Raw genomic sequence first — 23,181 nt, 5'->3', positions numbered from 1 at the left:
CCCACTAGATGTGAGGCCCGGCCCCAGTTCAATTAGTATAAGGTTAATTAGTAATTAGGCTAGACATGTGGACCCCATTAATTAGGTTAGTGTTTATTTATTTGTTTAGTGGTATGGCCTATGACATGTGGGATCCACCTCTACTATTCACATGTTGACGACTGGGTCAACCCAGCTCCCTGGCCCCACATGTCATTGACTGTGGCTAGCCCACTGCTGTGTAATAACAGTATCTCTGCAAAAAATTGAATTAATAAATAAATCCAGAATATTTCTAAAACTTTGAAAAATCATATAAAATAACCGTAGTTCGGATGAAAATACTTTGTACATGGAAGTTGCTCAGAACGACGAGACGAATCCGGATACGTAGCCCATTCGTCCGCCACACATCCCTAGCATAGCGAACATGCAAATTTCCCCCTCCGGTTCATGTGTGCGAAAACGCGAAACATCGGGGATACTTTCCCGGATGTTTTCCCCCTTCGTCGGTATCACCTCCTACCGCGTTAGGGCACACCTAGCACCGCGCTTTGTCTTGTCATGCATCGTCATGCATATGTTTGCATTATATTTATTGTTTCTTCCCCCTCTTCTCTCGTTAGACACCGAGGCTGACGCCGCTGCTACCCAGTACGACTACGGTGTTGACGACCCTTCTTCATGTACAACAGAGCTTCCAGGCAAGCCCCCCCTGATCACCAGATATCGCCTATTCTTTTCTCTACTGCTTGCATTAGAGTAGTGTAGCATGTTACTGCTTTCCGTTAATCCTATCCTGATGCATAGCATGTCCTTGCTACTACTGTTGTTAACTTTACCTGCAATCCTACATGCTTAGTATAGGATGCTCGTATTCCATCGATGGTCCTACGTTCTTGTTCGTCTGCCATGCTATACTACCGGGCCATGATCACTCAGGAGGTGTTCACGGGTATATACTTACATACATATTATATGATACATGTGGTGACTAAAGTCGGGTCGGCTCGTAGAGTACCCGCAAGTGTTCCGATGTGGGGGCTGAAAGGACAGGTGGCTCCATCCCGGTAGAGGTGGGCCTGGGTTCCCAACGGCCCCCTACTGTTACTTTGTGGCGGAGCGACAGGGCAGGTTGAGACCACCTAGGTGAGAGGTGGGCCTGGCCCTGGTCGGTGTCCGCAGTTACTTCATAATAACATGCTTAACGAGATCTTGGTATTTGATCTGAGTTGGGTCGTTGACCTTATACGCACTAACCGCCACGTGGGACAAGATATGGGCAACCGGCGTCGTGGTATCAGCCGAAGCCTTCGTGATGTTAGCAACTGAGCGGCGTGCGCCGGATTGGACCGTAAGCCTGCACTTGTATTATGGGGGCTAGGTCTGCTTCTGGCCGCCCTCGCAACGTGCAGGTGTGCAATGGGCGATGGGTCCAGACCCCTGCACGCATAGGATTTAGACCGGCGTGCTGACCTCTCTATTGAGCCTAGGTAGGGCTGCCACGTGTTGATCTTCCAAGGCCGGGCATGACCCAGGAAAGTGTGTCCGGCCGAAGGGGATCGAGCGTGTCGGGTAATGTGGTGCACCCCTGTAGAGAAGTTTATCTATTCGAATAGTTGTGATCTTCGGTAACAGGACGACTTGGAGTTGTACCTTGACCTTATGACAACTAGAACCGGATACTTAATAAAACACACCCTTCCAAGTGCCAGTTACAACCCGGTGATTGCTCTCACACAGGGCGACAAGGAGAGGATCGTCGGGTAGGATTATGCTATACGATGCTACTTGATGAACTTACCATCTACTCTCTTCTACATGCTGCAAGATGGAGGCTGCCAGAAACGTAGTCTTCGACAGGACTAGCTATCCCCCTCTTATTCTGGCATTCTGCAGTTCAGTCCACCGATATTGCCCCTTTACACAGATACCCATGCATATGTAGTGTAGATCCTTGCTTGCGAGTACTTTGGATGAGTACTCATGGTTGCTTTTCTCCCTCTTTCCCCCCTTTTCCTCTTCTTCTTCTCGGACGTCGTAACCAGTTGTTGGAGCCCAGGAGCCAGACGCCACCGTTGACGACGACCCCTACTACACCGGAGGTGCCTACTACTACGTTCAGACCGCCGACGACCAGGAGTAGTTTAGGAGGATCCCAGGCGGGAGGCCTGCGCCTCTTTCGATCTGTATCCCAGTTTGTGCTAGCCTTCTTAAGGCAAACTTGTTTAACTTATGTCTGTACTCAGATATTGTTGCTTCCGCTGACTCGTCTATGATCGAGCACTTGTATTCGAGCCCTCGAGGCCCCTGGCTTGTATTATGATGCTTGTATGACTTATTTATGTTTTTAGAGTTGTGTTGTGATATCTTCCCGTGAGTCCCTGATCTTGATCGTACACGTTTGCGTGCATAATTAGTGTACGATTGAATCGGGGGCGTCACACCTACACACCTCGCTCTGTGATGAGTAAATTTTACACTCATTTCCCCCTCGTTTGAACATGATATTCTCATATAACAAAGAACAATGGTTAACCATACCAGCTAAATTATGTGGTTAACTATACCAACCAAATAACAAAATAATATACTCTCTGATAGTATAATATGATAAAAAATGTTAAATAAGTATAAATTTTTGGTATAAAATTATTTATTTTATTTCACATCTGGTCCGAAATTTGCTTGGACCGTTCCTGCTATGAGTTGTAATTTCATTATCTTCCACTGCCGTGGGAATATTAGCTCAACCGTATCGATCTCAGTTAGAGTCAAACCATGAGATGTTGTGTTGGAGATGACACCATCAAGTTGGTTTTGCATAGTAAAATGATGTGGTTGTGATGGATGCAATGGCTCTGAGACACCTAGAGAAGTATTGATGTTGATTTGCCCAGTGGTATGTGGCACAAAGATGGTGGCAATGATGAGTTCCGTGTGGCGAGCCTTTGGAAGACATCGGGTTTCAAGGAGGCTGGTTTTCTGTGGGTAGCATTGATGCTCCCTGTTCTGAGCATACTCTATATTGGAGTCATGGTCCTCTATGATCCTCTACTTCAACCTCGAGAACCTTGAGGATAATTGTAATCATATGCCCCCGTGTAACATAAACATGTGCATGATAGCTTTCATGCAGTGTGGCTCCCTCCCCGAGTCACCTATTAAGCCATGTATATTTGCTTATTCCTTTCTTCGACACCGAAGCTCGGTACCAATCTGATGATATCCTTTCAATTTACTGGGTGAATTTTAGAAGAAAAATGTCGTAGTAGTAGGATTTGGTTTGAGCATTATAGTCTAACATAAGCATAACTTTGTTGCAACCCATAACTAATGTTGCGGTCTATTTCGTGGGTGTTTATAGTAGTACACATATTTTTTTCATGGTAATATGTGTCTCAATTATATCAAAAAGATCATGGTACAAGCCACATACACAACGACCTGACAAAACTGAAAAGATAGTAGAAGGCTAGCCTTTGCACAAAGAAACATCAGCCAAGAAAGAAAATTACAATAACGACCGAAAAATCCCCTGAACTTGACACCATCGCCCGTCACCTGCCTCCAGCACCACCACAAACAGCCATCGAAGGAAAAAAATAATGGATCACCTCCTTACCCGAGCTCGAGCGGCTCCATCACTGATATGCAGCTTTGCAGACCTCCAAGGTGGCCCACCCAAGGCGAAGCCATTGCCATTGAACGAATCAAACCGGGGCAACACCCCGAACATGCCATTGAACTCCAAATCTGACATCCCCACACGACTAAGACGTCAGAGTAGGAAACCATACCTGTTATCCATGAACCACATAAATTAGTTGGTCCATGCATGTATTTGTATTTTTGGTGAAAAATACTTATTTTCATACCCCCCCATAGCAACCACGTAGATCTAGAAATAGGTCAAAAGAAGGATTAGTTTCTTTACTTTATGTATTCTTTTTCTCTATCTCGCCATCTTCTATAAATCATTTCCTTGGTAGAGTGCAATCTTGAATCCAAAATTACATGTATATAATGATAGCTCTATTCTAAAGTTTACTATCACCCGAAATCACCGCTTATTAAGTTGCTTCATTGCCATGTTAGCAAAGCCTTTATGGAATATGATACTTTCAACTCTACGATTGCATTTCATGTAGAGCACATTTTCGCATGTTAGGTGCAACTGGTAGCAATCGAAGGGTTGAATAAGAATTAATTTTAATTCGGGAGGTTGAGGAAATTAGAAGTCCACTAGAACAAATTGCTCTTATTTGATTTACATAGAAGGAAACAAATGCGCTATACAAAAGAATAATCTTGAATTGGAGGTTGATCATGAATTACGTCATATTGTCCTTCAATATTAATGCTACTTGTATCCCCAAGGGTGGCTCCCCTTAACCTAATAGTGCTTCCAAAGAGCCCCTAAAAAATAGTGCTTCCAAAGAGGGGGCATATGAACCTTAAGGAAACAAGGGCGTACTTTTTCTTCTCCCCAGAACTCCCAGGACACTAGGGTTTTCTCGCCTCCTACCGGCGCCGATCTGCCTTGTCTCCTGTGGTCTTGACCTTTAAGGTGGGAGGGCTCTTGCCCTATTTTAAGGTGTTTTTTAGGTTGTTTAGGGTTTGTGTTTTGTTCAGGAAGGCGAGGCGATGGTGACTCCCAAAAGATGGAATAATGCTCTTCCCGCCTAGCCCCTGTCCAGTCGGGGCTTCTTGCGTCATCAAAGGGTATGTGGAGGTGTGTCTTCGATGGATCTCACGGGATTCGGTTGGTGCTTGTCTTTGGTGGATCTCCTTGGATCCGGTCTTCGCATCTACATTTGAGTGTTTACGGGTTGGGTTCTTCTGATCTATGCTTCTCTTCATTAGCGATGGTTGCTATTCTGGTGCATTGGTCTTTTGGGGCTTTAGCACGATGACTTCCCTACTGTCTACCACAACAAGGGTTTCCTGACTCCGATGAGGCGATGACGGCGACACGCCCTTGACTTGCTCCAGTGCTTGTAATTATCGCTAGGTGGTCTATGTATGTGGATGTAATTTTTGTTACTTCTGATGTTCTTTAGTGCCATGATATTTGATGAATAGATTGGATGTTTTCCATAGACAAAGACAAGAGGCATATGAGCATTGCCTTGGACCACCCCCTCCTCGCACATATTTATATCTCAATCTTGCCGCATCTACTTGTGTGCGATGCCGCCTCATTCCTACTCCCCCTCCCCAATAACGCAATTTGAACATTATTGTGATTGACAATGATCATTAAAACTAGTCTTCACCAAAATCATATAATTCTAAATGTTGAGACCATGAGACCCTATTGATACGTCTCCGTCGTATCTATAATTTTTTATTGTTTCATGCCAATATTCTACAACTTTCATATACCTTTGGTAATATTTTATATTATTTTTGGGGACTAACATATTGATCCAGTGCCCAATGCCAGTTCCTATTTTTACATGCCTTTGGTTTCGCAAAAAATCCATATCAAACAAAGTCCAAACGTGAAAAAATTATACGGAGAATTATTCTGGAATATATGTGATTTTTTTGGGAAGAAGAATCAACGCAAACGGAGGCCCACAACCTTCACAAACCACCCCCTAGCTGCACGGGGTTGCATTGTGGCCACCTCGTAAGTCGGTTGGAGTCCTTCTTCAGCCGCAAGGAAGCTTATATCAAGAAAAAAATTGTGTTAAAATTTCAACCCGATCGGAGTTAAGGATCTCTAGATATTTAAGAAACGGTTTTCGGCCAGAAACAGAAGCGCAAAACAGAAGAGAAATAGAGAGAAATCCAATCTCGGAGGGGCTCTTGCCCTCTGGGAGCCATGGCGGCCAAGGACCAGAGGGGAAGCCCTCCTCCCATCTAGGGGGAGGCCAAGGAAGAATAATAAGGAGGGGCTCTCTCTCCCCTTCTCTTCCGGTGGCGCTGGAATGTCGCCGGGGCAATCATCGTGTGGCGGCGATCTACTCCAACAACTTTGTCATCTTCATCAACACCTCCATCGCCTTCCCTCATCTATATTCAGCGGTCCACTCTCCCGTAACCCGTTGTACCCTCTACTTGAACATGATGCTTTATGCTTCATATTATTATCCAATGATGTGTTGCCATCCTATGATGTCTGAGTAGATTTTTGTTGTCCTATGGGTAATTGATGAATTGCTATGACTGGTTTAAATTGCTTGTGGTTATGTTGTTGTCCTTTTGTTGCCCATCATATGAGCGCGCGTGTGGATCACACCATAGGGTTAGTTGTATGTTGATATGACTATACATTGGAGAGCAAGAGTGGCAGAAACTTCTTTCTATCATAGAAATTGATTCATACAGGATTGAAGGGGACCAACCAATATATCTTAATGCTATGGTTGAGTTTTACCTTGATGAGCTTTAGTAGTTGTGAATGCGTGCTAATAGTTCCAATCATAAGCGCATAGAATTTCAAGTAAGGGATGATATGCTAGCAGTGGCCTCTCCTACATAAAACTTGTTATCAGTATAGTAACTTAGTCAATTGCTTAGGGATAATTTCGCAAATCGTACCACCACTTTTCCACACTCGCTATACTAACTTAATTGTACTTTTTATTAAAACAACATCTAACTTTTATTTTCACGTTCTTTATTATCTTGCAGACCTATCCCTTTACACCTACAAAGTACTTCTAGTTTTATTCTTGTTCAGGTAAAGCGAACGTTAAGTGTGCGTAGAGTTGTATCGATGGTCGATACAACTTGAAGGGAATATTAAGTCTACCTTTAGCTCCTCTTTGGGTTCGACACTCTTACTTATCGAAAAAGACGACAAACGACCCCCTATACTTGTGGGTTATCACGTACAACTCCTATCAACCACTTGCTTGTGTCTTATACCCTATGTTGCCGACTTCCACATGGGCATCACCTCACATCACCCTCACCCTAATCCTGCCACCTCCAACTTGCAAGCCCTGCCGCCTTATGCCCCCTACCCTTACAATAACATGATTTCGACATAACTATGCGAATTGCTGAAAATCATCTTTTCAACTAACCTTCACCAAAATCACATCATTCGAAAAATTGAGACCACAAGAGCCATGCCCCAATCGGACAATGTGTGGTAAATCAGCCAAGTGATTCACAAGGACAATGAACCAACATGGTATGAGTGTTTTGATTGTTTTTTTTCGGGAAAAACTTCAGATCTATTCACCAACTATTAAGGTAAAACAAAGAACACTAGAAGTAAAAGTTAGACCACCTAGAGACGTCTACAAGACTGGAGATTGCCGAAGGCGCGCCGCCGTCATCACCCTTCCCTCACCGGAGGCGAGCAAACCTTGTTGTAGTAGACAGTCAGGAAATCGTCATGCTAAGGCCCTACAGAACTAGTGCACAAGAAGAACAAACGCCCCCAATGAAGAGAAGCATATATCAGAAGGATCTAACCCGTAGACACACGGTCAACGACGAACGAAGACCAGATCAACGTGGATCCATCGAAGACAAACACCGACCAAATCTCGCGAGATCCGTCGGAGAGAAACCTCCACACGCCCTCCAACGGTGCTAGAAGCACCGCCGGAACGAGGGCTAGGCGGGGAGAACATTATTCCATCTACAGAGAGCGACCGCCGCCTCGTCTCTCTGAGCAGGACACAAACCCTAACAGAACACAGAAAAACATAAGAAAACGAAGCCCTCCGGTCGGCAAAGGCCGGCATTCACCACGCCTCCATGATCCTAAAGTTCACAAAGGACGAGGCAGACCAACGGCGCCGCCGACGGGAGGCGCAGAACCCCGAGCACCGATGGCGACTAGGTTGAGGAGGCTGCCAGGTTGCGTGGCTAAGCGATGCGATCAAAAATCAAGTGTTTGGATTGTGACTAGATTGAACTTTACCAAAAACATCTCATGGCCAAAACATTGACTCTTGTTTGGAGTAGGAGTAAGACCAATTTTTTTTCTTCAGAAATCGTTTATTTTCATCCGGCTGATAACAGCGACGCGTAAGTCGCCTCGTCCTAGCGACGCGTGTCCCGCGTGGCGTGGACCTGGCAACCTTATCCTCTCCGCGTGCCCCTCGGCTTCCTCATCTCCTACCTCTGCAGAAGCAAATCCCCATCTCTTTCTCCGGACGCAGGATAAGCAAGCCGCCATCGGCCACTGGCCCGTCGTCGCGGCAGCCACCGCTGCATGAGCCAACCCAACCTGCTGCTGCAGGCACCACCAGCTGCCACCACCGCTCCACCTGCTTCTTCTCTTTTTTCTAGGCGCGACCAGTCCAACCACAGTAGCTGCGACCCCACGATCTCGCCGTCGACCAGTGACGCTGCAATGCGAATCGGCGGGGAGCTGCAGTGCAGCAAGCGACATGTGACCAGTGGAGCCGGAGCCGTTGGCGCTGCCTTGGACCACGCCGGGCTGCAATGGAGCTTCGCCGGAGCCGTCGGCGCTGCGGTGGAGCTCCGGCAGGGCTGCAATGGAGCTCGACCAGAGTTGCAATGGAGCTTCGCCGGAGCCGTCGGCGCTGCCTTGGACCATGCCGGGTTGCAATGGAGCTCCGCCGGAGTTGCAATGGAGCTTCGCCGGAGCCGTCGGCGCTGCCTTGGACCACGCGCGGGCTGCAATGGAGCTTCGCCGGAGTTGCAATGGAGTTTCGCCAGAGCCGTCAGCGCTGCGGTGGAGCTCAGGCAGGGTTGCAATGGAGCTTCGCCGGAGCCGTCAGAGCTACGTTGGAGCTCCGCCGGGGCTGCATTGGAGCTTGGCCGGAGTTGCAATGGAGCTTCGCCGGCGCGTCGGTGCTGCGCCGGAGCTCCGCTGGGGCCGCAATGGAGCTCACCGGAAGCCATCCGTGGTGCTGCGTTGGAGCTGCGCTGGGACTGCAAGTCTGCAATGGTGCTGCCTTGACTCGCTGCTACCGTGGCGTCGTTGTAATTCAACGGCCACCAGTGCACCGATCGAACGGCTAAACAGGCGGATTATTTTCTAAGAAATCATCCGGCTTATTTGTAGCAGCCCCCATTTTTTCTAGCCAACATTGACCAATCCATGGGTAATAAGAAAAAAAAGAACCCAACCCAACTTTTTGCCTAGCTACCCGCAAGAAAAAAAAAAACCTTTTTGGCTTACCTAACTTTTCGATATTAAGGACGCTTGACACAGAAACCAAACATATAGCCCGAACCACCGCGACAGGCAAAGGACAGACCCGAAAAACCCACCAAGCCCTGCCGATCCAGGGTCCAGGAGGGGCACGGATGCGAATATTCCTGCGATCCCAGGAGGCATTTCGAAAACGCGAGACATCGGGACGGGGATGCGGGATCGCATTGGCTTGCGCAAGGGGTCCAGCCCCCGGTATAAAATTTACTCCTCCGGCATCGCACCCGGATCTCCACTGAGCCAGCCGTCACCACCACCAACAACAAAAAAACACGCATCGACGATACGTACAACGCAGCCGCCCCTCGCCGGCGACGAGTGCTAGGCCATGGATTCCGACTACGGCGTGCCGCGCGAGCTCTCGGAGGTGCAGCAGAACCGGACTCTCTACCAGCCCGAGCTGCCCCCCTGCCTCCAGGTACACCCTGCACGCGCCGCCTCCCCATTACCACCAACCCGCCGCCCCCGCGTGTCAGATCTGCGGCGTGGCCGGCCGCGAGGCGCCAGATCCCGCATTGCTCTCCGGCCAGATCGGCCCCGTCGGCGCCAGGGCTTGCGTTGCGTTTGTTTCGGGGGCGTTAAGCTTAGGCGTCTCATCTGTCACTGATCTGACGCGACTGTCGCTTTCGGGTGGCGAGACTGGATCTGATTCGTGGTCGACGCTGCCTGCGGCGTGATAGTTGTGACCACCGCTAGCGTAGATGGCTCGGGTTGCCCGACTCGCGGCGGGACCGCAGTGCACGAGAATCTCAGAAAGTTCAGTTTAGTTGCAGTGTTTGTGCTTTTATGGGTGGTAGTGGAAGGTTGGAACTGGGATTAAAGTGATGGATTCTTCTCTAGTAGGATCGATGGTTTTGTTGACTTAAGGTTGACTAGGCAATTGCTTTGAAATTTACCTTTTCTCCTGTTTGGGATAGTGTTTGATTGGTGCCCCGATAGATGAATTCATGGTTGTGTGTGTGTGTGTGTGCTGTGGATGGCTCTGCTCATGCTCTGAGTTTTTCCCCATGTAAACCAGGGCACTACTGTGAGGGTGGAGTATGGTGATGTGGCGATCGCTGCTGATCCCGCCGGCGCTCATGTGATCAGCCACGCGTACCCCCACACATACGGGCAGCCACTGGCTCATTTCCTCAGGAAGGCGGCTAATGTTCCTGATGCTAAAGTCATATCAGAGCACCCTGCCGTCAGGTATTACAATATCCGTTGTATGTTTCAACACACTGATAAGTAGCAAGAGCATTGTTTTCCCATGATGATCTAATGTTATAAATTCTTATGAGAAAACAGAAGCAGAAATTCACTTCGAGCTCTCTTGCTCTCACTGTGGGCTCGCGTACACAACCATCTGATTGTTTTGTTTTTGGATGAAGGGTTGGTATTGTATTCTGTGGAAGGCAGTCCCCGGGAGGCCACAATGTCATATGGGGACTCCATGAGGCCATCAAAGCTCACAACGTGAACAGCAAACTTATTGGTTTCCTCGGTGAGTAAATTCCTAATTTTAAACTTTCCAGGTTACAGGAATATATTGGTTGTGTTATAGTCACCAAGGTTTTATTTTGAATTATTACATTCGTACTTTGGTGTCTTTTTTGTTTGCACCAAGTTGTAAGATCAACCTAACATAGTATGAACACATCGTTCTAAAGGTTTAATCATGAATGCAGTGATAGTGATACTTGAAAGTTTCTCCGAACGATATATTACAAGGTCTCCCTCAGATAATTTGTTTTATGTCTGCTATCCAAAATATAAGGAACACTGATACTTAAAACTCTGGCCAGGGCCTTAATTCCACTTGGCTGTGGCTGTATCCTTGCATACCTGTTTCCCTACACGGCTACACATAGTTAACATTTCAACTTATATTCAGTTCATTGAAATATGTATACCTCTTACATATCCATTCTGTGTTTTTTGGTCGATACAGGAGGAACCGACGGTCTTCTTGCACAAAAAACTTTGGAGATCACAAATGAAGTTCTTTCTTCCTACAAAAACCAAGGTGGTTATGATATGCTTGGTCGGACTAAGGATCAAATCAGAACAACGGAGCAAGTCAATGGTGCAATGGCTACTTGCCAGGCTTTGAAGTTGGATGCTCTTGTAATAATCGGAGGTATGCTATGTGACATGAATCTACCAAGATTTTAAGTACACTATACATTCGTGTTAATCCTAAATCGGTGTTCTTTCTTTGAAGGTGTCACATCGAATACAGATGCTGCTCAACTTGCTGAGACTTTTGCTGAGGCAAAGTGCGCAACAAAGGTAACCTGAAAATCCTTGTTAACCGATTCTTCACCTTAATTCTGGATCCCTTGTGTCCAGTGCAAGTATGTACCTTTCCGTATCTGTAAATGATTCTGACACATTTTGTATTGAATAGGTTGTAGGTGTTCCTGTAACTTTGAATGGGGACCTTAAGAACCAGTTTGTTGAGACAACTGTTGGTTTCGATACCATATGCAAGGTAGGGACTACTGAATTCAATTACTGTGTTGATAATTAACTTTATGATGGTTCCACTATCTCCATACGTAGTGCATAAATATATCTTGTGGTTGCATTTGTGAGTTCATCTTTTTAGCTATGTAATTGTTTTCCCAGCTTGCAAATTTCTTTGTATTGCCATGCTATTTTTGTAGTTTTTATTAATTTATTTCATGGTTTCTAGTGGTTCCTGAACTTGCATACTGTTCTAACAGGTGAACTCGCAACTTATAAGCAATATGTGCACCGATGCTCTATCTGCTGAGAAGGTAATATAACACAACACATAGTAGATGGCATTCTATTTTGGCATACTTTCTTGTCATGGCTTTTTTTCAACCTATGGCTGCTTCATTGATTTATTTGGTTAACACCTGGAGACAAGAAATATCTGATAGAATAGGATATGCTATTATATTCACAGTTTACTTGACCCTACATCTGAGGTCCACATAGGGTGTACACAAGTTTGGCCTAGGCTATTTGCTCCATAGTGTGGTAGTATATGTCTTTGGATTCTTCCTGTGTTTCCCGATTTTTTGGTTTCCTATATGAAGCATGCTCCATATTTTCTCAGTATTCATATTAGGTAATACTCCCTCCGTTCCTAAATACTCCCTCTGTAAACTATATAAGAGCATTTAGATCACTACTTTAGTGATCTATAATATTAGTTTACGGAGGGAGTATAAGTCTTTCTAGAGACTCCAATGTGGACTACATACGGAGCAAAATTGCCGCTCGTTTCTGTACAAATTCAAATTGTAGAATTAAACTGTTCTACTTTGTTGCTCTATTCTTTCTGGCAGTATTACTATTTCATCCGTATGATGGGAAGGAAGGCTTCTCATGTGGCATTGGAGTGTGCTCTTCAATCGCATCCAAATATGGTTTGAATATTTTCATTTCACCTGTCCCTGCTTGTTGTATATGCAAAAATTCCTTACATGTTTTTTAACCTGTATCATATGCTCAGGTTATCCTTGGCGAGGAGGTTGCTGCATCAAAACTCACAATTTTTGATATCACAAAGCAGATATGTGATGCAGTTCAGGCGAGAGCTGAAAAAGGTAAGTCTGCTTTTGTTTTGTTTTGTCTATGAGTTGTGAGATGTTCATGTAACCTTATCTTGCCATTTGAATTTTTTAATTTATCAATGCTTTGAATTATAATTTTCGCAGACAAGAATCATGGGGTTATACTTATTCCTGAGGGCCTTGTGGAGAGTATTCCTGAATTATATGCTCTTCTACAGGTAAATATATATATGTCTTATGAGTATCCACTTACATTTATTATTTGTTGTATGATTAAGGATTTACGACATATCCCAGCTCTGAGATAAGTAACAGTTTCCCCCCTACATAATGCAAACGCAGATCACCTGCTTGTTATGTAAAAAAAGTATTGATTTACAACTTCACTGATGATAGCTGTTGACTGTAGGAAATTAATGGCCTCCACGGTAAAGGTGTTTCCGTTGAGAATATCTCCTCTCAACTTTCACCTTGGGCATCTGCGCTATTTGAGTTTTTGCCCCAATTTATTAGGCAGCAGGTATGCATTGACTCAGTTAATTCACAGAATCCCACAATTGACATCAGGTTTCTGTTGCTTCAACATAGTTGTTTTTTTATAATGCAGCTGCTTCTCCGTCCTGAATCTGATGACTCAGCTCAACTTTCTCAGGTACTGTAACACATGAAATCATCTTTCGATCATTGATGTGAAGTTGATATATTTTCTTTTATCCTTTATTTTTGCTGATTTTAACATGTTCATCTGTGCAGATTGAAACCGAAAAGCTTCTAGCTCAATTGGTTGAGACTGAAATGAACAAACGTTTGGTATGCATTTTCTGTGGATTTGCTCGCAACTGCCAGTTTAATTGGATGCCCAGTTTTGATGCCACAAGCAAATGGTTCTGTGAGCTCATAATGTGTTTCCCTTTTAATCTTGCAGAAGGAAGGCACATACAAAGGAAAGAAGTTCAATGCAATCTGTCACTTCTTTGGCTACCAAGCTAGGGGTGCAATGCCTTCGAAGTTTGACTGTGATTATGCCTATGCAAGTTCCAGCTCACCTTACTAATTTTGACTTAGCAAATTGCTTTGCTGTCTATTTATCCTTTGAGCTGTTGATTTCAGGTTCTGGGACATGTGTGTTACCACATCTTGGCAGCTGGTTTGAACGGTTACATGGCTACTGTGACAAATCTTAAGAGTCCCCTGAACAAGTGGCGATGTGGTGCTGCTCCTATTTCGGTAAGTTTGTCACTATAACTACAAAACCTTTTAGTTCATGTAACCACTCCATTTTTTACAAGTGTAGTAGTAGCTGGTAAAGGGAATGCGCAACTCACATCTGTTTTTCTGTGATCAGTCCATGATGACCGTGAAGCGATGGTCACGTGGCCCTGCAACCACACAAATCGGGAAGCCAGCTGTGCATATGGCTAGCGTTGACTTGAGAGGAAAAGCATATGAGTAAGTACATAATTTGTTGATTTTATTTTTTGAAGAGAAAGGTTGTCATGTATTTCAACTAGTAACCATGTTTGCCAAGGAGCCGCTTCAATTCTTCTTCTGTTAGTTTTATGATACTCCCTCCGATCCTAAATATTTGTCTTTTTAGAGATTTCAAATGGACTACCACATACGGATGTATATAGACATATTTTAGAGTGTAGATTCACATATTTTGCTCCGTATGTAGTCACTTGTTGAAATCTCTAGAAAGACAAATATTTAGGAACGGAGGGGGTAGTATAGTAAAGAAGACATGTAAACCTCATGTGTAAACACGGACTTGTGTTCTCCAGGATGTTGAGGCAGAATTCATCCAGCTGCTTGTTGGAAGACATCTACAGAAACCCTGGACCACTCCAATTCGAAGGGCCAGGTGCTGATGCCAAGCCTATTTCACTGTGCGTCGAGGATCAAGACTACATGGGCAGGATCAAGAAATTGCAGGAATACTTGGAGAAGGTAGCTTTCATGAATCAATAAGAGCTTAGCCCGTGACCGTCAGAGCACGGCACCTCTCATTGATAACAAGATTCTGCTTCTTGACGTCTAACTCTTGTACATCGTGCAGGTGAAGAGCATAGTGAAGCCTGGGTGCTCGCAGGATGTTCTCAAGGCGGCGCTGAGTGCCATGTCTTCCGTGACGGAGACACTGGCTATCATGACTTCCTCTTCCACTGGCCAGCCCCCACTCTGAGGGCCAAGCACCACTTCAGTGGGTTACGAATCTACTACGCGTTTTCTGATTCTCTTTTGCTCCATCTGACTGTTGGGATTCGAGACAGTGATCTTGTCATCCCATGGGTTATTCTTTTCCTAGCTTTTTGGAGAGTTTTATTATCATTTTTGGCTCTGATAGCGTATGCGGGTGTGCTGTTGGCGAGATTCAGCTTGAATAATTTTGATCAAACTGTCGGCTGTGATCTATTAATAATCTAAATTTTGAGAGGGTCCATCTCTAGCGCTCTCTTTGATTCATAGGAGAACCACAGGAGCAGTTCAATTCCGATGGGAAAAACAAATGGCGGCCGTGATCATTGTTGTGATTTCCATCTTGAAGAAAGGTGACACCGTTGCGTCGTTGGGACGTGGATGCAATTCCTGTGTTCATAGTTTTATTTAGGAGACCCTTCAGAAATTTCACTCCATTGGCAGCCACCTAGCATTTTAACAAAACTACTGTTTCCGATCACTTGCTGCACTTTAGTTTATGGATGGCTCTATTGCCTTGTCGTACAAGAATCGTATGCATGGTGTTGTATGCATAGCAACACTGCTTTTTAAAGGCGTCTGAGCTTTTTAAAGCCACGACATCAAGGCCACTCCTTCGGCGTGCAAAACATTGCTGACAGAATCACAGAAGCCGGAGCAAAAAGCTCACCATTGTCTGTTCTTCCAAGTTCCAACATCCCCAACCTACGTACATGCTGGCTGCTAGAGATCCACATCAAAATAAAATAATGCAAGGTGCTTTGCCGTATCCTGCATAGTACAACCGTATGACTGAAGAAATCTTGCAGCGACGTCCTCCACCCATGCCCTCTTCATCACCTCCTGAGCCTCCGCCACTCCCCGCCACAACACCGTGTCCCCATCACCGTCTCGACCACCTCAGCCACCTTGTGACTCTTCACGACTGGGATGGTACCTGCACGGCGGATGGTACCTGCACGACGGATGAATGAGAGGTGGGACGGCGATGTAGGCAAAGTGGCGCGGTGACCGGGTGGAGCAGCGGAGATCCGACAAGGCCTTGCCGGGAGACCGGGGTAGTACAACGACGGGCCGGCCAGGGAGGAAGTGCATGCAGAACAAGAGGGAAGGGTCGGAGACGCGAGTTCCGAGTGGGGTTTTAGGTGGGCCTGAGGTGTTGAAGTCCTACAAGAAGAGGAAGAATGGCGATAGATGCTCCAACAAAACCTCTAGGAGGGGAATGGCATTAGATCACGGGTTTTCACTTTGATGGAGAGTCTGAGTAAACTCCATTCAATGCCTTCAACGAGGGAACACTGCTGAAAGTGCAACTAACCCCTGGTGGTTTTAGTAATTCTTTACAACATATACATCATTGAACTAATGCCTATTCAAAGAATATTTCAGGAAAGTTTAATCTAGGTATGGCTATGAGATGCGAATGTGGACCCCTCAAATGCAAAGGACAAGGCATTGGCAAAAGCTTCAAGACTGTACATTTTTGGTTAAGTGATCAAAGATCACATTAAGTCCACAGGAAAACCAATACTATTAAAAGAGGGTGAGGTTTTGATCACGAGTCATTTACTCAAGTGCTTAGAGATATTGCTCCAAAAACCCTCAACCACACCCTCACAATCCTATCTGTCCAAAACGCTAAAGTCACTTCGGTCCCACCGAGATACACTTGATAGAGCCACTGCCTAAAACTCGGTCTCACCGAGATGACATTCGGTCCCACCAAAGTGCATTGGCAAACCTTCTATAACCTATTTGTTTCATCTCAGAATTTCCGAGTGAAATGGATCGGTGTCACCGAAGCGTGGAAAGTGGTAAGGTCATCATCAATTGGTCCCACCGAGTGGATTCATCCAGTCTCACCAAAATGCCTAAAGTTCAAACCTTTTGCACTGGTCGGTCTCACGAGTGTTTTCACCTGGTCCCACCGAGTTGTGCATAAAGTGTGTAACGGTTAGATTTTTGCTGAAGGCTATATATACCCCACCCACACCACCTACTCTCATATAGAGCACCCAGGACGAAGCTACCACTTCCCACATCATTGTCTAAGAGAGAACCACCTACACTTGTGTTGAAATCAACGGGATTCCACTCCAACCTATGATCCTTGATGTTTAGCCCCCTCCAGTTGCTCCCCACTCCAATCCTTCTCCTACTACCATGCCAAATCTGTGAGAGAGTGACTGAGTGTTGAGGAGATTATCTTTTGAAGCACAAAAGCAAGGAGTTCATCAACAACAACAACATCTATTACCTTTTGGAGAGCGGTGTCTCCTAGATTGGTTAGGTGCCACTTGGGAGCCTCCAAATCTTGTGGAGTTGCATCAAGGAGTTTGTAAGGGCAATGAGATCGCCTACTTCAGGAAGATCTACCCTGAGTGAGACTATTCCTTCGTGGACGGAAGCCATGATGGCATAGACAAGGTTGCTTCTTCATGGACCCTTCATGGGTGGATCCCTCCATGGAATCGCACATCCGTTACCCGTAGTGGGTTGAAATCTCCATCAACATGGACGTACGATAGCACCACCTATCGGAACCACGCCAAAAATCACCGTGTCTTCATTTCATTTGATTTCTCCGATCCCTCCCTTACGTTCATATGCAAAGTCTTTGCTTTCCGCTGCCTACTATCTAGTCTTGCATGTGTAGGGTGTTGCTTGACTTGTGTGAATTGCTAAAACTTGCCAAGAACTAAAATTGGAAAAGGCTAGGTTTTATTTGATCAAGTACCCTGGTCACCCTCCTCTAGACCTACTTACGATCCTACAACTGCGTGAACGACACCATTGCTAGGTTCGCCTAATTAAGGTTGCACTTAGAGTTTTACCACCGAAACTCGAGCCCCTGCACTCAAAAATCACCGCCGAGGTCGCTCTAAGATGCCACCACCTGTCTATCTAGCATTGCATAGCTGCGCAGATGCACAATCCTGATATGTACTCAGCTACACAATTAGAACTATACTCACACAACACATGCCGCCGAGCTTCTCGTAGGGATGCCCGTTATCACCTCTGGTCCCATGCCGCTGAGAGTCCATACCACCCACACCAAGTCAATTTTGGCCAATCACATGAGGCACTTCAGGCAAGGGAGAAAGCCACACATCAAAAAGAAGTTGAGTCGACTTCTTGGGCATGTTGAGCACTCCAATCCTCTCCACTGAGGGATACATCCAATCATCAGAGCGTGCTGCCAGGAAGGTGTAATTCGAAGGCTAAAACCCACTGACCTTGCGCCCCACAGAGACAGTTACCAGTTTGGCGTCGCACCACCGAGAGAAGAATAGCGAATGCGCGCAACCATGCCAGTCCGCAAATCACCATCATGTAGGGAGCAAGATGTGCTGCCGGGGAGGGCTCGGCGGAGGAGCCGTGCGACTTCTAGCAAGGCGCCGAGGTGGCCCTGGCCGGGGAAGGGGAACAAAACAACGTGCTTGGTGCTGGTCGTGGCCATGGATGAGGGAATGGTACGTGCGGCTGGTGCTTGGTGGCTGGTTTTCTGTATGCGGCGTATGTTGCTGCCACATATCGGTTGGCGCCGCGAGTGTTTCGACTGGCATGAGCACAATACACATGAGTATTACTCCTATTTTCGGTGTCAAGCCTGGTGTCCGTGTATGTATGACGCTTGCGTCTATACTATGTTAAAAAACATCTGATGTCTGCTTTATTGCGGCGACTCAACCACTTGTCTTCCAGGGAAGCGGGCACATGGTAGTACAAGAAGTTTTTCATTTTTGGGGCTGTACAAGAAGTATTCGGTAGCCAGCATCGTGTGATCTACCGTGAAAGGGAGAAAAAAAACCCTCCAATCACTGACTGATGGTGATTTTCAGTTTGATTATGTGTATGTACTCTATATTATGCTGGATGCTGCATATTCATCCATTTGAAGTACCTTCAGTTTCAGGGCAAGGTCTCATGGACTTGCAGGATGATTAGCAAAGCACTAAACACAATCTCAATAAATAGAACACTTCGTATTTCACCGCTTCGTCAGATTCAGGGGTAGAGAAATTGAGATGACCATTTTATCCCATTAAGCAACAACAACAACCTAATTAAGCTTTGGGTAATATTTGAAGGCGCCAATACCAATTTACCACATTTTCCTGCCGTATACTAGACGGGCAGTAATTAATTATATACAATACTGTAGGCCTGTTCGGATTCCCTCCCCTCCACAACTCCGCTCGCGGAGCTGATGGAGTGGCAGTTCAAAATCACGGAGTGGGGAAGGAGGTGCTCCACAGATCCTGAAATTTCACGGAGCGGGAGAATTGCCGAACAGCCCCATATGAACCAGAGCAAGCCTGGTAAGCTATCTCGATTGAAAAACAAAAAAAATAGTAGCTACTTATTTTTTTTTTCAAAAAGGGACATAGCAGCTACTTAGATTACCCACGGTGGGAGTAACATAGGTAGTAACATCACACATATCTAGATAAAAATAGATGATGTGGCAAGCAATAAATGAAGAAATGGAGGAAAGTGGTAACATACCTAGTTACTAGTAGTATGAGTAACATCACACATATCAAGGCAAAATGAGTCTATATCCTAATAAATGAAGTGTTGCATGTTACCACACATATGTTAGGCCCCTCCTAATGCTCCACCTTGTACAGGTGCTAAGCCTTCCATGTAGGCAAAAAAACTGATGTGGCAAGTTATTTAAGAGGAGAGAGATGAGTGTGGTGACCCCAGGAAGAAACAATGCTAAGCGCGTGAACCTAGGCAAAACATTTAAAGGAAGGAAGCCCACCAATACATGAAGAGCTTTAGTTGCTAAATCATTAAATGAAGCAAGCTTAGCAACCATAAGCTAAGCACCTATGCATTGGGGAGTATAGTTGCTAAGCTATTTAATGTGCTTAGCACCTCATCTAAGCACCCATGCATTGGCAGCAGCCTTACTCTCCACTATAGAGGTAGTAACATAGACTAATAACATGTGCATGTTACTAGTCTATGTTACTACCCATTGTGGCTGTGACGCCCCCGATTTAATCGTACACTAATCATGCACGCAAATGTGTACGATCAAGATCAGGGACTCACGGGAAGATATCACAACAGAACTCTACAACATAAATAAGTCATACAAGCATCATAATACAAGCCAGGGGCCTCGAGGGCTCGAATACAAGTGCTCGATCATAGACGAGTCAGCGGAAGCAACAATATCTGAGTACAGACATAAGTTAAACAAGTTTGCCTTAAGAAGGCTAGCACAAACTGGGATACAGATCGAACGAGGCGCAGGCCTCCTGCCTGGGATCCTCCTAACTACTCCTGGTCGTCGTTAGCGGGCTGCACGTAGTAGTAGGCACCTCCGGTGTAGTAGGAGTCGTCGTCGACGGTGGCGTCTGGCTCCTGGGCTCCAGCATCTGGTTGCAACAACCAGGTAGAAAGGAAAGGGGGAAAAGAGGAAGGAAAGCAACCGTGAGTACTCATCCAAAGTACTCGCAAGCAAGGAGCTACACTACATATGCATGGTTATATGTGTAAAGGGCCATATCAGTGGACTGAACTGCAGAATGCCAGAATAAGAGGGGGATAGCTAATCCTGTCGAAGACTACGCTTCTGGCAGCCTCCATCTTGCAGCATGAAGAAGAGAGTAGATTGAAGTCCTCCAAGTAGCATCGCATAGCATAAACCTACCCGGCGATCCCCTCCTCGTCGCCCTGTTAGAGAGCGATCACCGGGTTGTATCTGGCACTTGGAAGGGTGTATTTTATTAAGTATCCGGTTCTAGTTGTCATAAGGTCAAGGTACAACTCCGGGTCGTCCTTTTACCGAGGGACACGGCTATTCGAATAGATAAACTTCCCTGCAGGGGTGCACCACATAACCCAACACGCTCGATCCCATTTGGCCGGACACACTTTTCTGGGTCATGCCCGGCCTCGGAAGATCAACATGTCGCAGCCCTACCTAAGCACAACAGAGAGGTCAGCACGCCAGTCTAAATCCTATGGCGCAGGGGTCTGGGCCATCGCCCATTGCACACCTGCACGTTGTGAGGGCGGCCGAAAGCAGACCTAGCCTAGTAGGCGTTCCAGTCCAATCCGGCGCGCGCCGCTCAGTCGCTGACGTCACGAAGGCTTCGACTGATACCACGACGTCGAGTGCCCATAACTGTTCCCACGTAGTTGGTTAGTGCGTATAGACCAAATGGCCAGACTCAGATCAAATACCAAGAACTCGTTAAGCGTGTTATTTTGAAGTAACCGCGGACGCCGTCCAGGGCCAGGCCCACCTCTCACCTAGGCGGTCTCAACCTGCCCTGTCGCTCCGCCACAAAGATCCACTCGCGGGTACTCCTACGAGCCGACCCGACTTTAGTCACCACAGGTGTCATGTATAGAGTATATAAGTATATACCCGTGATCACCGCCCAAGTGATCATGGCCCGATAGTATAGCACAGCAGACGGACAAGAATGTAGGGCCACTGATGGAAAACTAGCATCCTATACTAAGCATGTAGGATTGCAGGTAAAGGTAACAACAGTAGTAGCAAGGATAGGCTATGCATCAGGATAGGATTAACGGAAAGCAGTAACATGCTACACTACTCTAATGCAAGCAGTATAGAGAAGAATAGGCGATATCTGGTGATCAAGGGGGGGGGGCTTGCCTGATTGCTCTGGCAAGAAGGAGGGGTCGTCAACAGCGTAGTCGGTCGGGGCACCAGCAGCGGCGTCGGTCTCGTAGTCTACCGGAGAGAAGAGGGGGAAGAAACAATGAATACAATGCAAACAGATGCATGACGATGCATGACATGACAAAGCGTGATGCTAGGTGTGCCCTCCTCTCTTTCTCCATGGCCTGCTTCCCATAACTGGCCTTACTAAAACTTATGAAATGCTAATTTGACCTAAATTTCCGGTTAACTGCTGACTTCGCGGTAGTAGGTGATACCGGCGAAGGGGGGAACATCCGGGAAAGTATTCCCAATGTTTCGCGTTTTCGGACAGATGGACCGGAGGTGAAATGTTGCAGGTTCACTATGCTAGGGACGTGTGGTGAACGAACGGGCTGCGTATCCGGATTCGTCTCGTCGTTCTGAGCAACTTTCATGTAGAAAGTATTTTCATCCGAGTTACATATTATTTTATATGATTTTATAAAGATTTAATCATTTTCTGAAATTATTTAAATTAACAGAAAAGGGAATTATGACATTAGCATGATGCAATGCTGACGTCAGCAGGTCGGCTGACCAGTCAAACCAGACAGGTGGCGCCCACATGTCAGCCACTGTTAATTAACAGAGTTTAAATTAAACTAATCTGAGGTTAAATAGCTACTGGGCCCCACATGTCAGTCTCTAATTAGGAACTAATTAGGTTTTAATTATTAAAACATTTTAATTAATTAATATAGGCGGTGGGGCCCACGTGTCAGTGGCACTGGGCTGCCTGGTCAGCAGTTGAGAATCGTGCTAGGGGCGGCCGTTTCGCGTGCGGCTGGCACCGTTCGAACACGTGCACGACGCCGTGTCGGGTGGTGGTGGTGGCTCGCCCGGGGACGGCCGGAATATCCATCGGCGGCGAGCATGGGCGGCGACGGCGTTTAGGGCCACGCCGGGAATGGGCTAGGGGGCACGAGAGGGCGAGAGGAAGGGCTCGCCGGGCTCCTGGGAACACCAGGAGCACGACGGAGGGTTCGGACGGGGGCTATGGCAGCGGTGGCCACGGCGGTGACGCAGCAGGGCGGCGGTGAGCTACGACTACGGCGGCGGGGCGTAACATGGGCAGCGAACGAAGGGGGGAACAGAGGGGAAGCGGGCGCGTGCAGTGGGCGCAGGCGGAGGTGCTGAGCACGGCGGGGTGGTCGGCCGCGAGCTCTGCGAGCCGTGGCCACGGCGGCGAGCACCACCGCGGCGACGAGCTCGGGCACGACGGTGGGAGCAGCTACGGGGCAAGGAGAGAAGCGCGAGGAGAGGGGGAAAGGGGGCGGGGCTCACAGTGAGGCACACGGTGGCCGGCGACAACTTAGTAGCAGCAGGGGGGCCGGAGTGGACGGCGACGACGACGACCGAACGGGGAAGGCGGCGATCCGGCGAGGCAGAGGGGCTCCGAGGTCCGTGGCGTGGTCGCGGTCGTCGTGGTCGAGGACGAGGGGGGGGGGGCTCCTGGACGCAGGTGGACGGAGGACGGCCGCCGGTGGCCACACGCACAGCGAGGCCGCGGCGACGGCTACGCCTGAGCCAGCGCGGCACAACAGATCTGGGGGAGGGGGAAGAGAGGAGTGGGGAAGCCAGGGGGGCGAGTGGGAGAGGGCCCAAGGGGGCGG

General features: G+C 47.0%; 1 protein-coding gene across 1 annotated transcript; it reads left to right on the top strand.

Annotated features, from left to right (window-relative positions):
* Positions 1 to 9,281: 9,281 nt before the first annotated feature.
* On the top strand, positions 9,282 to 15,112 carry LOC123145278 (pyrophosphate--fructose 6-phosphate 1-phosphotransferase subunit alpha). Its single transcript, XM_044564651.1, has 18 exons — positions 9,282 to 9,554; positions 10,155 to 10,327; positions 10,510 to 10,622; positions 11,070 to 11,258; positions 11,343 to 11,410; positions 11,529 to 11,612; positions 11,848 to 11,901; positions 12,442 to 12,522; positions 12,609 to 12,702; positions 12,814 to 12,887; positions 13,079 to 13,189; positions 13,277 to 13,321; positions 13,423 to 13,479; positions 13,595 to 13,699; positions 13,780 to 13,896; positions 14,015 to 14,118; positions 14,454 to 14,619; positions 14,729 to 15,112. The coding sequence occupies exons 1-18, from the start codon at positions 9,465 to 9,467 to the stop codon at positions 14,852 to 14,854; spliced, it is 1,851 nt and encodes a 616-aa protein (XP_044420586.1). The 5' UTR covers positions 9,282 to 9,464; the 3' UTR covers positions 14,855 to 15,112.
* Positions 15,113 to 23,181: the final 8,069 nt, after the last annotated feature.

The sequence above is a fragment of the Triticum aestivum genome, chromosome 6D (assembly GCF_018294505.1).
Source record: "Triticum aestivum cultivar Chinese Spring chromosome 6D, IWGSC CS RefSeq v2.1, whole genome shotgun sequence".
NCBI classification, from domain to species: Eukaryota; Viridiplantae; Streptophyta; class Magnoliopsida; order Poales; family Poaceae; genus Triticum; species Triticum aestivum.
This window is presented reverse-complemented; position numbering and strand designations above follow the sequence as displayed.